This window comes from Lagopus leucura, unplaced genomic scaffold (assembly GCF_019238085.1).
Source record: "Lagopus leucura isolate 7727_CA_CO unplaced genomic scaffold, USGS_WTPT01 Super-Scaffold_100008, whole genome shotgun sequence".
In the NCBI taxonomy this organism is placed as follows: Eukaryota; Metazoa; Chordata; class Aves; order Galliformes; family Phasianidae; genus Lagopus; species Lagopus leucura.
The window spans coordinates 21,439,696-21,454,794 of record NW_024962265.1 but is presented as its reverse complement, the minus strand read 5'-3'; the positions used below and the strand labels follow the sequence as shown (position 1 = coordinate 21,454,794).

At 38.8% G+C, this 15,099-nt stretch overlaps 1 protein-coding gene across 5 annotated transcripts in view; it reads right to left on the bottom strand.

Annotated features, from left to right (window-relative positions):
* CADPS2 (calcium dependent secretion activator 2) overlaps window positions 1-15,099 on the bottom strand; it is a 299,293-nt gene that overhangs the window by 44,234 nt on the left and 239,960 nt on the right. For 3 of the 5 annotated variants that reach the window (XM_042872622.1, XM_042872623.1, XM_042872627.1), the window contains exons 19-20: window positions 9,178-9,319; window positions 8,946-9,053 (exon numbers count right to left, since the gene is read on the bottom strand). In XM_042872622.1, coding sequence (XP_042728556.1) covers window positions 8,946-9,053; window positions 9,178-9,319 — 250 coding nt within the window. The remainder of the gene's footprint in view (window positions 1-8,945; window positions 9,054-9,177; window positions 9,320-15,099) is intronic. The other 2 variants (XM_042872625.1, XM_042872626.1) reach the window with 1 other exon arrangement.

Here is a 15,099-nt window from a genome sequence, read left to right as displayed (position 1 = left end):
ACACAATTATCAGAGGGTAAAGTGACCCAAGCTCTCATGGAAGGAACTGGGGAGTGCTGAATGTGCTGAGACAGGCAAGAGTCAGGTTAAAAAATGAACTAACTTAAAAATAGGAAAGATACCTCATATTTGACTGACTAATGTACTCATCAGTAGCACTAACACTGGGTCACACCAGGTGGGCCGTGACATTGGGCAGTAACATGAAGCAAGGCCTAAAGCACATATTCAGACCTTTGGAGAGGTTACACAGATGCAGCAGGAGCACTGCTTTGGTCTTAAGAAAACCCATCACCTTCCAGATTCACACAAGCGCCCCCTTCCCCTGCTTTAATGCTTGCAGTACTACAGAGTCATCACTGTCCTCTGCTGTGCTGTCTTAGATTCAAAAAAGACAGCCAAACTGGGAAAAGAGGGAGGCCAAAGAAGGCCGAGTGGTGACACCTGCCTATGGAAAAGGCTGGGTTCAAACAAACAACTCAAATGTCATATTTTGATGTCTCTAATACGTGCAAGAAGGAACACAGAACGAGTCACAGAATGAATCACAGAATGGTTTGGCTTGGAATGGCTTACGATCATCTAGTTCCAGTGCCCCTTCTATAGGCATGGACACCTCCCTCTAGACCAGTTGCTCAAAGCCCCATCCAGCCAGAATCCACAGCCTCACTGGGCAACCTGTTCCAGTGTCTCACCATCCTCACAGTAAAGAATTTCTTCCTAATATCGAGTCCAAATCAATATTCTTCCAGTTTAAAGACATTTCCCCTTGTCTTGTCGCTACATGTTATTCTAAAATGTCCCTCTCCACCTTTCCTGTAGGCTCCCTTCAAGTACTGGAACTCTGCTATAGCGTCCCCATGGAGCCTTCTTTCCCCTGGCTAAAGAGCTCCAGCTCTCTCAGCCTGTCCTTGTAGGGGAGGTGCTCAGCCCTCTGATCATCTTTGTGGCCCTCCTCTGGACCTGCTCCAACAGCTCCATGCCCTTCTTGTGTTGGGGGCTCCAGAACTGGACACGGTACTCCAGGTGAGGTTTCATCATGACAGCAGAGTAGAAGGGCAGAATCATCTTCTTCCTGCAAGTCACACTTATCTCTATGCAACCCAGGATACAGTTGACCTTCTGGGCTGCAAGCACACACTGCTGGCTCATATTGAATCTTTCATCAACCGACACCCCTAAATTCTCCTCCTCAGAGCTGCTCTCAAGCCATTCTCCACCCAACCTGTATCTGCGCTTGGGATTGCCCCTTCCCAGATGCAGGATAGTTCACAGTTTTCAAATAGGACCTGCATGTTGTAATGCATTTTTCCTCACTCATCTTAAACAATAATTACTAATTTTACATTGTGCTGTGCTCATGAAAGAAAACAGCAGAAACAGCAATAAAAGCCCAGGAGGCTGCTAAGGTTACAACTTGCACAGGGATGTTACTGTTCAGGTTAGAGCTGAGTGAGGAGCACTTTTATACACCATTAAGTTTAATTAAGAAATATCAAGAATGAACCCCCACAACACCTCAGAAAGTCTATGATTCTGCTGGTCTGTTTTTTAAGTTGTACGACACCAATATTGGGGATTTCATTATATCTTATATCTCTAAGATGCTACCAGGGAATGAAGCCATAGATGCTTCATTATACACAATATCTGACTTGAAAAACACTTTTTTTTTTTTCAGTCAGAGGGGGTAAAAGATGACAAATGATATAGTGGCAGAAATAGAGGTAATGCCAGTCAATATTAAAGTTGGTAAGAACACACTTTCTAGAAAACAAAACATACTTCCCCAGGAAACAAACTACCACTTTTCATTATTAGATCATATTTTATCATTTTTTATCATTTCGCATGTATTTTTTTCATTTTTAGCCTAATGGAATTCTAAATGAAATTCTTTAAGACTCAGGAGGACTAATGTGTTCTCAATAACATTAATGTATTCCTACGCACGTTCACTCCTTGGTAGCCACTTAATTTGGTTTCATTATACTACCAAGTAAAGTTTCAAATTAAAACAAATTTAGTAATAGACACAGGTTCATGAAACACTAATTCATTCTGTCAGAAACACTAATTCATTCGTTCTCTTTTCATATGATTTTGAGGTTCCATTCTTCAATTTTTATTCAGCATTGTCTGATAACATTTGAATTTGACTACTGTATTATTACACTAGTTAGATAAGGAAGGAAAATTCAGTGCTACAACAGAAACTAATTTTTCCTAATTCAGGCACAAATAGCCAATTTGTTTGCTATGTGCTGAAGAGAACTGTGATTTCAACCAACCTGTTCCTATTTGTAACAGATCACTGCTTTACACAGACTACAGAATTTTTTTTTTGTCCATTATTCATTAAAGGTATTACAAATAATATTGTCAACACATACCTCAATACCCTGAAGTGGATCTACAGTCTGCAGATTTTATTCCCCCTTGAATATCTGGTTATGTCATCTCAGAGTTTAATATTCCATAAAACGCAACATCAAGAAAAACCAAATGCAGTTTTCACCTCCTCCTGACAGCAGGAGGTATTCCCACATTCAATTCAAACCACTGAAGCACTTGAATCTATGTGCACAATTACAAAACCCATTCTTGGCTACTGTAAGGTTTTTATTTGAACACTTATGATAAGCTAATTTGGTCTAATGAATGGAATAATATTGCTGTACCTGAAAATTGCTACTCTTTTTTCAACTATACTCAATAGAATTATTTATTAATCTACAATTAAGTGCAAACTCTACTGTTCTGTAGTCAAGATTTAAGATTTCAGCAGCAGTTTGAGCAAAAGGTATTGTTTAGTTTTTGACTCTTTTTAATCAGGTCCTTGGAATAAAGTTTCCAATGGTTTAAAGAGGCCCACCCTAATTTTTTGACAGCAATTTAACTTTGTAGATGTAGTCCATTTTAAGCTAAATGGTTCTATGGTTTTCTGCCTCTCGTACCAAACACAGCAAATAAAGGTGAAGAACATTGTATTTCTCCAAAATTTTGCAGCATATTAAACTTAGGAACTGTATACATTCTCCTAAGTAATTCACTTGTCCACTAACAGCCAAAAGAGGCAACTTTCCTCCATTTACTCAATTATCGAAGCAGTAGCAGTCAGTCAAGCAGTCCATTAACAGAGCTGCAAGATTACCCAATAAGACAGCTTGGAATATGGAAATATAAGAGATATTCTAAATATCTATGGACATTCTTTATCAACCATAAGATCCAAAATCATCTGGCTTCCATTCTAGTAGAATTTACGAAGAGCAATAGTGGTGATTTTATAAATTACTGTGTATATTCTGAAGTTTACTATTGAATTATAACCCATTAGTGCTTTGTGGGTAGTGCTATAAAACAGGGCAACAGCACCATGTTCTTTGTGAGGTTCAGTTCCTACCTTGAATATGCATGTTCAAGACTCAGAAAGTCAACTGAGAATTCTTTCAACATAAAAGGCTTTTTTGTAATTATAGAGTCAATAGTACCTGCCCCGACTCTCTACATTTCATTAGCTGGCGATTGGAAAGGCTGAAAAACAGATTTGATGCAGCAAGTAATGGATTGTGTTTGGTCCCCCAAAGATGTTAGGGCCAAAGAGTAACTTCTTGACTCCTCCTACTTAGCTCAAGACTGAGGCAACTTGAGGGTTAAGCAATCTAAAACATTTCTGTTAATTCTTCTTTCTTAAATGAAAGTATTTTTGGAAGAAACAAAATGTAGCCCATAATACATATTTATCTTCCAGAATAGCTCAAATAGAAGCTTGCTACACTTGTCTTGAATTCAAAACTCTGTACTCCACAGGAAGTAGATCACTTCAGCTAAATTTCACTTATGGCCATATTCTTAAGTAACTATCCTCAAAAAGAAAACAATTTTCATCTTCCAAATTGCCACAGCTGAGTACTCTGACAAGAACAAATGTGGCACTACAGATGTACTAAACAGTGCTGAAACCTGCTCCAGCACATGCACAGACAGACCACTGTGGCTGCTCCCTTCTCCACTCATTGTAGCTGAGTCACAGAAGGATGAACATAGCTGAGGCATTTGCTTTGTAACTGCCTGTTCTGGCTGGTAGACAAGACAGGACTGTCTTCCTGAAAGCATGTATGCTTGCATCCTATCTCATGTTTCTCCAGCCTTGAGATTTGCCAAGGCCAATGATCAAGAATGGCATAAGATAGCAATGGACAACCTTGAGTCTGTATCTGCAGTGTGCTTGGTCAGTGAATATATGTTGACTTGCACTGAAAATAATAATTTATAAATGAAATCATACACAACTAAATCACCCACAAATGCAATTTAAAAGCCTGGTTCACAAGAGGCAGAGTAAATCCATTTAAAATACAAAATGGAACAGAAGTAATTTTAATTAATTAATGAGGAATTGAGAAAAGCATCATTCTGGATAATCAGAAGATTTTACAGAATATTCAGGTATTTTCTCCTTTTAGGATACTGTCCTTAGCCAAACGTTGTAATGCTCCACATGTCTAGCCAAGGTGTCCTCTGAGTTATCCTCTCCAGAGACCAATCAAAACAAACAGACACTGAACAATTTCCTCTTTTCATATCTCTCTTCCCATTGCCCAATAATAACAGGCTAAGGAAAAGCAACTGAAAATGATTTAATAATCTTTCTAAGCACTGTCATTAGTAGTACACATTTCCTTCTTCAAAATACGTCATCAAGAAAAAAAAAAGCAAGTTAATTAAAAATTATAAATAATATTATCTTGTAATATTCAAAAGAATTGGAGCAATTTTTAAGTGATACAGAGGAAGAGATTGTAACATTAATCAACGAAGCACACAAAAAAATGCCTAAGGATATGTGTTGATGATAACTTACAAATAGTACAGGAATCAATGAGAAAAGGTGCTATGCTGGAGCTGTCTCCTCCTCAACAAGGAGTGGCTGGTGAGTAATGTGATATTCAAAGGCAGCCTTGGCTGTAGTGACCCCAAAATGGTAGAGTTCAAAATCCTTCAGGTATCAAAGAGGTGGTGCAGCAAGCTTGCTACTCTGGACTTCAGGAGAGCAGACTTTGAACTCTTCAGAAAGCTGCTTGGCAGGGAGACATGGGAGAAAGCCCTGGAGGGAAGAGGGGCCCAAGAAAGCTGGTAGGTACTGAAGGACCATTACTCCCAAGCCCAGAATTGGTGCATCCCAAGAAAAAGAAAGGTACGCAAGAATGTCAGGAGGCCTCTGTGGATAAACAAGGAGCTCCTGGACTTACTTAAACTCAAAAAGAAAGTCTATAGGGAGCGGAAGGAAGAACAGGTTACCTGGGAGGACTACAAAGAAGTTGCCCAAGCAGCCTGGGATCAGGTTAGGAATGCCAAAACCCAGACATATCTAAATCTAGCCAGGGACATAAAGGGGAACAAGAAGAAATTCTACCGGTATATCAGTGATAAAAAAGGAGGTCAGGGAAGATGTGGGCTCTCTCTGGAAGGAAACTGGAGACAGCTCATGAGGGATACGGAAAAAGCTGAGGTGCTCAATGACATCTTTGCCTCAGCCTTCACCAGCAAGGGCTCCAGCCACATCACCAAAGATGCAAGAACTTGGAGAAGGAGCCTGCTGTAAGTGAAGATGAGGTTTGAGACCATCTAAAAATCCTGAAGGCGTACAAGCTCATTGGACCTGACAAGATTCATCTACAGATTGTGAGGGAACTGGCAGATGAAGTTGCCAAGCCAATGTCCATCATATTTGAAAGGCCATGGAAGTCTGGTGAAGTTCCCACTGATTAAAAGGGGAAACATGACCCCCATTTTCAAGAAGGGTAAAAAAAAAGATCCAGGAAACTACAGGCCAGTCAGTCTCACCCCTGTGCCCGTCAAGAACATGGAGCAGATCCTCCTGAAGGCCATAGTGTGGCACATGGAAAATAAAGATGAGGTGATTGGTGGTAAACAACATGGCTTCACCAAGGGCAAGTCCTGCCTGACAAACTTAGTGGCCTGTTATGATGGAGTTACAGCATCAGTGGATAGAGGAAGAGCAACTGACATCATCTACCTGGATTTGTGCAAGGTGTTTGACATCCTGATCATCAAATTGGAGAAAAATTGAATTGATGGATGGACCACTCGCTGGATAAGGAATTGGCTGGATGGCTGCACTCAGAGTGTTGCGGTCAATGGCTGAATGTACAAGTGGAAACCAGTGAAGAGTGGCATTCCTCAGGGATTGGTGTGGGGAGTGATGTTATTTAACATCTTTGTAGGTGACACAGACAGTGGGATCAAGTGCGATGGAGCAAGTTTGCAGACAACACCAACCTGAGTGGTGCAGTTGACATGCTAGAGGGAATGGATGCTATCTAGAGGGATCTGGACAGGCTTGAGAAGTGGGCTCATGACAACCTCATGAAATTCAATAAGGCCAGATGTAAGGTCCTGCATCTGGGAAAGAGCAATCCCAAGCACAGATACAGGTTGAGCGGGGAACGGCTTGAGAGCAGCTCTGAGGAGGAGGATTCAGGAGTGTCAGTTGATGAAAGATTCAATGTGAGCCAGCAGAGTGTGCTTGCAGCCCAAAAGTCAACTGTATCCTGGGTTGCATGGAGATAAGGAGGAAGGAGATGATTCTGCCCTTCTACTCTGCTGTCATGAGACCCCAACTGGAGTACTGCGTCCAGTTCTGGAGCCCCCAACAGAAGAAGGGCATGGAGCTGTTGGAGCAGGTCCAGAGGAGGGCCACAAAGATGATCAGAGGGCTGAGCACAGACAGGCTGCTGAGCAAGGACAGGCTGAAAGAGCTGGGGGTGTTCAGCCAGGAGAAGAGAAGGAAACACTGGGTTTTGGTTAATAGAGACTGGAGAACAGGTACTTGGTTATTTCCCATCGGAGAATTTAACTGGAAAGCTCTGATTTTCTTGCAAAGGATGGGATGAAAGCTGTTTGAGAAAAATAATAATAGGAGATTATTTCATGTAATAACAGGAACAAACCACTTTCGCTACTGGAAGCTGAGACACTAACCAGCAGGACAAAGGAAATTCATGAGCTTGGAATAATAACTGGCTTGCAGAGCCTTCACTCAAACTGATGTTACTTTTTGATTCAAATAAAATATGTGGCCATTTAGAGAAGTTACCTGGCTTTTCTGCAGGTTGCAGGCAGTAGTCTGATTCTTAAAATACTACCTGAATTCCATTGTATTACAATGATAATACTAAAATCTTGGAATTAAATTTATACACTCTTCAATGAATACAACTTCAAAGCTCTACATTTTGAAGAAAGAAAGCAAAGCCATCTACAACAGAGCCAGTACCTTGGCAGATCTTTTCTTCTAGTTTGCTGCAAGAGGCAGCTGAAAGGAGTGATGGCCTTACTGAGCTCCATGCAGATACCACGCCTGGTACAGGTCTTGTCCCCATTCCTTTTGACAAACAACAAAGCAGCAGCTACTGCTGGCAAGTTCTTACAGCTCATGTGAGCCTCAGTGCTTTCAAAACCACACAAATTAGCTTAGGATGTTTTTCATACTCTTCTATACAGGCCACATACTTATTTCCAGAATATGTGCAAGGGAGATGAGGCAATGGCTGTGTTTTGCACTACACACGCATTTTTGACAATACTGTCTAGGTATTTATTGCTACACCAAAGCTTTCATTTAGGAAAGTTACACCAGTATAATACTCCAACCAGGACCAATACTTGTTATATATTAATTACAAATTCAATATGTAAAATACAAATATTTTAAAATCTACAAGTTATTTTTACTGGAAGAGGCTACTAGAATACAGATTGTAAGAAGACCACATCTAGGATTATAACAACTTTTAAATCTAAAAGCTAGTCTTTAAAAAAAAAGTAACCATTGAAAGAGTGAGAATAACTAGGCAAATAGATCTGAGTAGCAGATGACCAATTAGTTTGTACTCAGAGCTGAAATCAATTGCGTAAGCACATTAGGAGAAATCTAGAATTACAGTAAACACAAAAGCTACCAAAGCCAAGGATTAAGAGGAATTTTGTCAGCTTTTAGAAGAATTAGCAGCAGAACAACAACTCTATGGACAAGTGCCAGAAATCTGGCAGAGCACAATCTATAAACTCTCATAGTAATGGATGTGAATACTTGTTATGTGTGTTTAATTCCATCACAAAACTTGAGAAAACAATACTTGGCTTGAAATTTCATTATCAAGTTCTGTGTGTTACATGTATGTTTTCTGAAGTCATTCACATTCACCTGTTCCTATTACAACTAGAGCTAAAGCAAAGTTCTCCTGGAGCCTTCCTCTAGTATATTAAAAAAATATATATTTTTTGAAACAGGCAAAGCAATAGATGCATTTCTATTCTGGGTACCAATTAACCTTATAATTTTCTTTAATATCAGATATAATTATATATTATCTATATTTATCTATAATTTATAATGATTATTAATTATTAATATAAATATAATATATTATTATTATAACTATAATTATCTTTAATATCTTCTAATATCAATATTTCATGGCTAAATTTGCAATCAACTATGGGAATCAGTTTTCAGGACTGTTTTCACATGCAATGAGTTAATATAGCCCATGCAAAAATATGATGGGCTGCTTCACTTCATGATCTAAAATCAGTTATTCAAAAGATTCCTCGCTGCTTATTAATTAAGAAGGGTAATTAAGTACTTTAGGGTATAAAACATCACTCATACTTTGACAGACCTTTGCTGAGCTGATTTTTTAAGTTACAAGTTTAAGACCAATTCATTTAAAGGCACTAGAAAGCACAACTCGCTAACAGTCCATGCTTGGCTCACTTCCAAGAAACAGTAATTTCCAACTAAGAGATCATAAACACCATGCAATCCAAAAACAGCTGCACAGAACAGTAGCAAGGCCATGCAGAGCTGACATACAGTCAGAAGGTTATTGAAGAATACACACGTGAATTCATACATGGAAGTCATCCAGGTTGGTGTAGTAAAGCTAGGCATTTGTGGAAGATTAAGAGGCAAACTTGGAACTTTTGGAAGAGCTACATTAGGAAGACTGTTGGTGATGCTCCTGTGAAAAAATAAATAATGTAGGAATACAATAAAAAATAGAATATTTAGAGGACAGCAGAGGACAACACCTGATAAGACAGAAAGCTGTAGTGCTTTGTAGAAATACTGTAGAAAGCACTTACTTGACAGGTTGCCACGACTCTTGTTCAAGACCTCTGTGAATGGACTGGGCAATTGATGATTCCATGAGGTCAATGTAGCGGATGACCATGGGAACAAAAATTTCTTGCAAGTGCTTGTGAAACTTTCCATTGCACAAAAATGCTTTAAAAAGAAAGAAAACAGAAATAAATATGTCAGGTCTTTCCCTCATCTATTTTGCAATTGGAAAAAGTACCTCTTAAAATGTTTTAAAATACAAAAATATTTTAAGAATAAATATAGTGTGATCCAGCCTGTGTAGTAAGTACAGTGCATAAAAAAAAAACAACAACATGTACATCACGAGGGCTTTGCAGTCCATTTTTAGATGCCACTGTTATGAAAACTAGGCGCATATGTAAGTTCTTTGTTGAGCCAGATCACTTCTGTATCTCCTTAAAGTATATTTTGCTAAATCTAAGCCTTAGTCATTTTGTTCAACAGAACCAAAATAAATAAATTTCAGTGATATTCAATCATTTGCATTCTCTTTATGCTAAGAACAAAGGCTACAATAAAACATTTCAGCTTCAGTAGTTTGCTGTACTGCTTTCAGCTGGGACATGATGCTATGCTTTGGCTTTGGGAGAAAAACAATGGTGATAACACACCAATGTTTAGTTGTTACTGAGCAGTACTGCACAGAGCCAGGAATATTTGCATTTCTCATACTGTCCTGACAGGGCTGAGGGGGCACAAGGAGTTGGGAGGGGACAGAAATACAACAGCTGACCTAAACTGGCCAAAGGAATATTGCATACCATATGACAGCATGTGAAAAAAACATAAAACTGAGGAGCGTTGGCCAATGGCTGCTGCTTAAGGACTGGTTGGGCATCGGTCAGCGGGTAGTAAGGAACAGTTTTGTACATCACTTATTTGGTGACTATATATTATACTATTACACTTACTATTATTCTGCTTTTCTCTTCTTCTGTCTTAGAAAATAGTTTTTATCTCAACTCATAAGTTCTACTTTGATGTTTTTTTTCTCATTCTCTCCCCCACTCCACTGGGGGTGGGGGAAGTGAGCAAACAACTTTGTGGCGCTGAGCTACCTGCTAGGTTAAAGCACAACAGCTATGTGCAAAAATATAGTGAAATACAGCCTTTTCTTCAGGGAACTTATAAGAAAAAGATAACGTGTGACATAGGAGTATTTGTGGGAATAAGAACGGTTTATCCATCTGGTTTATGTCCTCAAGAGCTAGCAAAGTCCTGAATCAATTCCTATACCTACATGGAACATTCCATGATCTCTGGAATAGACAAATAAGTCTTAGTGTGTATATGTATGCCAAGAGCTGGTCAGCATGCCAGAATTCACCACCAGAGTTCTTCCTTTTCTGATCCCAAAATACACATAAACATAAAACAGACCCATGAACCAAAAGTACATCCTTTCCAGTTTGTGTTCATGTAAAACTCATCCCCACGAGCCATACTTGTCTCTCTTCTGCCTTCTCAACTGCCTTACAAAATCTGTAAGGATGTGAACTCTGCTTCCCTTCTGGAAGACTGCCTATACTCAGGTATGATCACCTCCAATTTTACAGTCATTGTAGTTTTATAAAGGAAATCCTGAAAACTAGTTGTCGGAAATGCTTAGGAAAGCTAATGACATATAACACTGCTAGAGGCTTTCTCTTTATTTTTGAAAGAAGCAGAGTCAATTTGTGGGGGATACTATAAGGATGAAGTGCATTTCTCAAGAGAAGTAAAGCAGCTACAAGGTGTAGAAAATTATCTGCTCCACAGATGGGATTTACTGCATGAAAAACTATGCAGACAATGTAAACTGAAGATGCTCAAAATCTAAAAATAAGTTTGCCATCACTACTATTTGTTCTGATAATCCTTACAATGTTCTTTAGTAAAGTCTCATCTTTACTGTAACTACAGTCTGCCCCACCAAGGGACTATATTGGCTTAATGTTTTGGATGTCCGTATTCACCCACTAATCTAGTACAATTACTACGATCTGTAATGATATTCCCATGTGTCATGTAGGCAAGCTGAGTCACAATGAGAAATTTTCATGATTTTGCTTTCTCTTACTGTTATGTGTTTTACATTCTCTTGTGCATTCAGCTTCAGCTTTCTCTTCAGCTCAGTGTGCTTCAAGCTTGAGTTCACTCACCCTTTATATCTTAAGCAACCAAACACTTCAAATGGAAAGGCACTGGTAGCAGCTACTGTCTCTAGGGAAAGCATTTGCGTCTTTCCCTGTATGGCTTCTGGGTTTCTCCTCTTACTTATCTCTGCCTCCAAACGTCTCATTTGACATGGATGGGTATCTGAGTTGCATTTTGAGGAGGCCTCTTCTTCCTAAGAGTAAAAGGCTAGATCATGTGGCTCAAAACCCTAGAATCCATTTCATGAAGATATAAACTCCTCTTGTTCTAGTTCACTACTACAACTCCATGTGTGACATGCAAAATTAATATCTGTAACTTACAAAACTCCTTTGTTTCCTCTTTATGATTAATGTTTACCACAGACAGAATCTAGGGAGATGAAGACTATGGAGAAAGTGTGTCTTCAAGTTTTATTTTCTTATTTTTACTTGCACTGCAGGGAAACACCTTTATTGCTGGATACTATTTTCTTTATAACATTCTTGCAGAATTGGGAAATTATGTATCAATCACTTTTTCCTAAGGAGAGAAGATTGATGATATCGTCACTCTTTCATTTGTCCACCTGCTTCTCTCTTCCTAAGAATTTTAATATTATAGCTAATTTCAGTGCTATATGGAAACAAAGGTGGAGATCTCCATTATATCAAGCCTCATGAAAACAGGCAGCTAGGTAACAGACAGAGATTGTTAGGGTTTCTGCAGAGAAAAAGGCAGCAGCATAGGCTTGTCTCTTACTGAACCCCTGAGAATCCACCCTGGAGAACACCTATCAGCCCATTACAAACATGCTCCGTTATTTACACTGCTCACAGAAGTACTTGTTATCTAGCTAGTTCTGGCATAATTAATTGCATATCAGGCTTTCAAAGCTGTGTTGTTTTTCCCTTGTATTTATATATCTTAAAAATGCAGCATCTGTACCCAGCAATAGCAACAACTGAGAAGGATTTGGATATTAACACAAAGATGTGGAAGCTTGCCCACACATCAAGTGTTTCACAGTAAACAGCTGATGAACATTGCCTTTGAGAAACAAAAGGTGGCAGGTATCAAGCTACATATAAGGCTGATTTTTTAAGGCTACTTTGAGCTTAAAAACAACAACAAGAACACAATAGTGTCAATTAAGTCAATATTGCTGCTTTTTAGTGAATCATTTCAGGATGGGCATTAATCAGGCAATCACAGTTACCTGAGAGGATGAGCCTGTAGCTCGCTGTTTTCTGAACACACCGCAGAAATGCTCTGCTGCAAGATCTGCTTGGGGAATTACAGTAATAGAGCCTCATGGGCAGGAGCGCAGCTCTTGTTATTCAGAAGTCAGAATGAAATTTAAAGAAGTCACAAGCAATAAAAGCTGTTCAACTTAGAAAGCTGAATCATTTTCTAACATCCTGACATCAATCTTTGCAGGGAAATGAAACTACCTAAACAGACGCCAAGATGCTTAATCTGACTGCACTCCAAGCAGATCGCTCTGTATGTGGGCACACACATGCAAGTGCTATCTTGGATGAACAACTCTGTGAGCATTCTGTTTTCCCAGAGTTGAGGACATGACAGATTTGATTTACCCATATGGAGATTTCAAGGATTACAGTAGGGGAGGGAAAGAACTCAGAGCCCAGCAGTGAGTGACGGAGATGAGTATTACCAGCAAACTCATGGCACTCCACCCTGTGATTAGAATTGATCTTGCCAACAGGTACCACCTGTGCATCTAAGCAGATGGGAAACAAGAGATCCTTGATGTAATGCCACACTTCAAAACCCTCAACTACCACTTCTCTTCAAAGCTACATAGCTTAATTCTCCGTCATCTTGTCAATATAGATGCCCCACGTGCTCTTCATGTGAACCATCTCATGTTCACACAAACAACAACAAAATGAAACTCTGTGCCAGGGCAAGGTAATGTGTGTACAATATTAAGGGGAAAAGGATTGTGGGAACAGAAACATCTCCCAGTAAGAAGTACTAGAAATACTGGAGTTGAAAGTTATTCAACTCTTACATAGTTGAAAAATGCTAAAACATGACATGAAAAGATCAGAGGTGGAAAGCACAGTGTAACAACACAGCACTGGAATAAGGTTCCTCTTCTAACAGTGGAAAATAATCTGTGGTTCTTACAGACATTAGAAACTTTGGGACTTGTTTTCATTTTATCCATGCAGATGTTTTGGGAGTTATTCTAGAGCCAGTGTGGCAAGTTGTCCTCAAGAGCTTATTCAGAATCAAAGGTAAGGGGAAGAATGAAACAGGTTATCACGGGTCTCTGCACCACTGGCAAAATCAGCACTTTGGAAGAATCTGCTATCACCCCTCTTTATATGACTCTCAGGTAGGCACCACTTGGCTTTCCTGATGTATTTTAAAATCCAATTTAAAAAGAGTAAATTTCAAGAAGGAGGTTTCCTTGGGGCTCCATATTCTATCTGTAGCAGTTGAAAATCATCCAATCCACTAAAAGAAGTTGAAATTTCAATCTGCTTATTGTTTATAGTTCGTTCTGCCTCCACAGAGCATTTGTTAATCAGTTATTTGAATTCTAGCAAAAATTGAGAGCATCTCAGCTTATATTCTAAATTCTATGCATTTTGCTATATGTGACATACTTTAGAAATGCATTTTAGAGACAAGCTATGTGGAAGTAAGCTGTAAACTTACTTGAGGAGCAAAATTTTCACCCTCCCCCTCCCACCCCAGAATATCAGCAATGAAACTGCAAAGAATTTCATCTTTACAAGACAAAGGGACACAAATGGCTTATTGCAGATTTATTTATTATTACATTTTGTTCCTAAAACTATCATTCAGCCAGAAAGGATATTCTAGTAAGCCGTTTTATGGTCTCAGTTAGCTGTCAGTATTTCCAAAACTGCAGCCCAAAACTGAAGGTAGGTTATCATTTCAAAACATCTCCTAACAGGACTGAGCAAAAATCCTAGGTCTCTTTTTTAGAAAATAGTCCCATTACAATTAATGAAAAATGTAGAGTTTGACGAGAGAAGGATCTTTTTGGGCTTGCCCTGAATACCTTAAATCTAAATTGTTCTCTATTTACACAGTACAGTTTAAGATGGGAGCTGTGATGGTATATTTAATTTCTAGTACAAAAGTGGTACACAGCCCGTAACCAAGCAAGAAGAGGACTGAGTTTACTGACATTTGTCATACTGCTGCTATTAACAGCAATACTGGAAAATAAAAAACAAAACATATCAAAGAGCTCCAGTTTTAAATCATTAGCCAAGATAATGGCAATAGTTTTCAAGACCCTAAATTTCAACATGCAGCTTTTTCGAAGTCAGCTTTATCAGACAGATGTGCCCTAGTTGACTTAGAGCAGGTACACAGGTATTTCACTAGTGATACTCAGTGAAAGAGAGATTATGAGTTAACTTTAAAATACTTCTAGTTTTGTTTGATTTTTGCCAGTGTTCATCACAAAGCACTAATGCAATATTGCTGAGCAACAGTACAGTCTATGATAACAGTAAATGATGCAGGTAAAATTCATTAGAATGGAAACACAACTTGGAAAGAAAAGGAGCAGAACACTGAAATATACAGTTAAGATACCTATAACATTAGCTAAATATAAAAACACTTGATGGAATTGTGCATGTGCCAGTAAAAGATATCTCTGATTATGTTAATCAGGAGAAACTGAGATATTTTCTTGAAGCACTAAAAAAAGTGATTAATATGAATAATTAAACACAGAATCTAAATAGTCCTCTGAAAGCAGTCCCTTT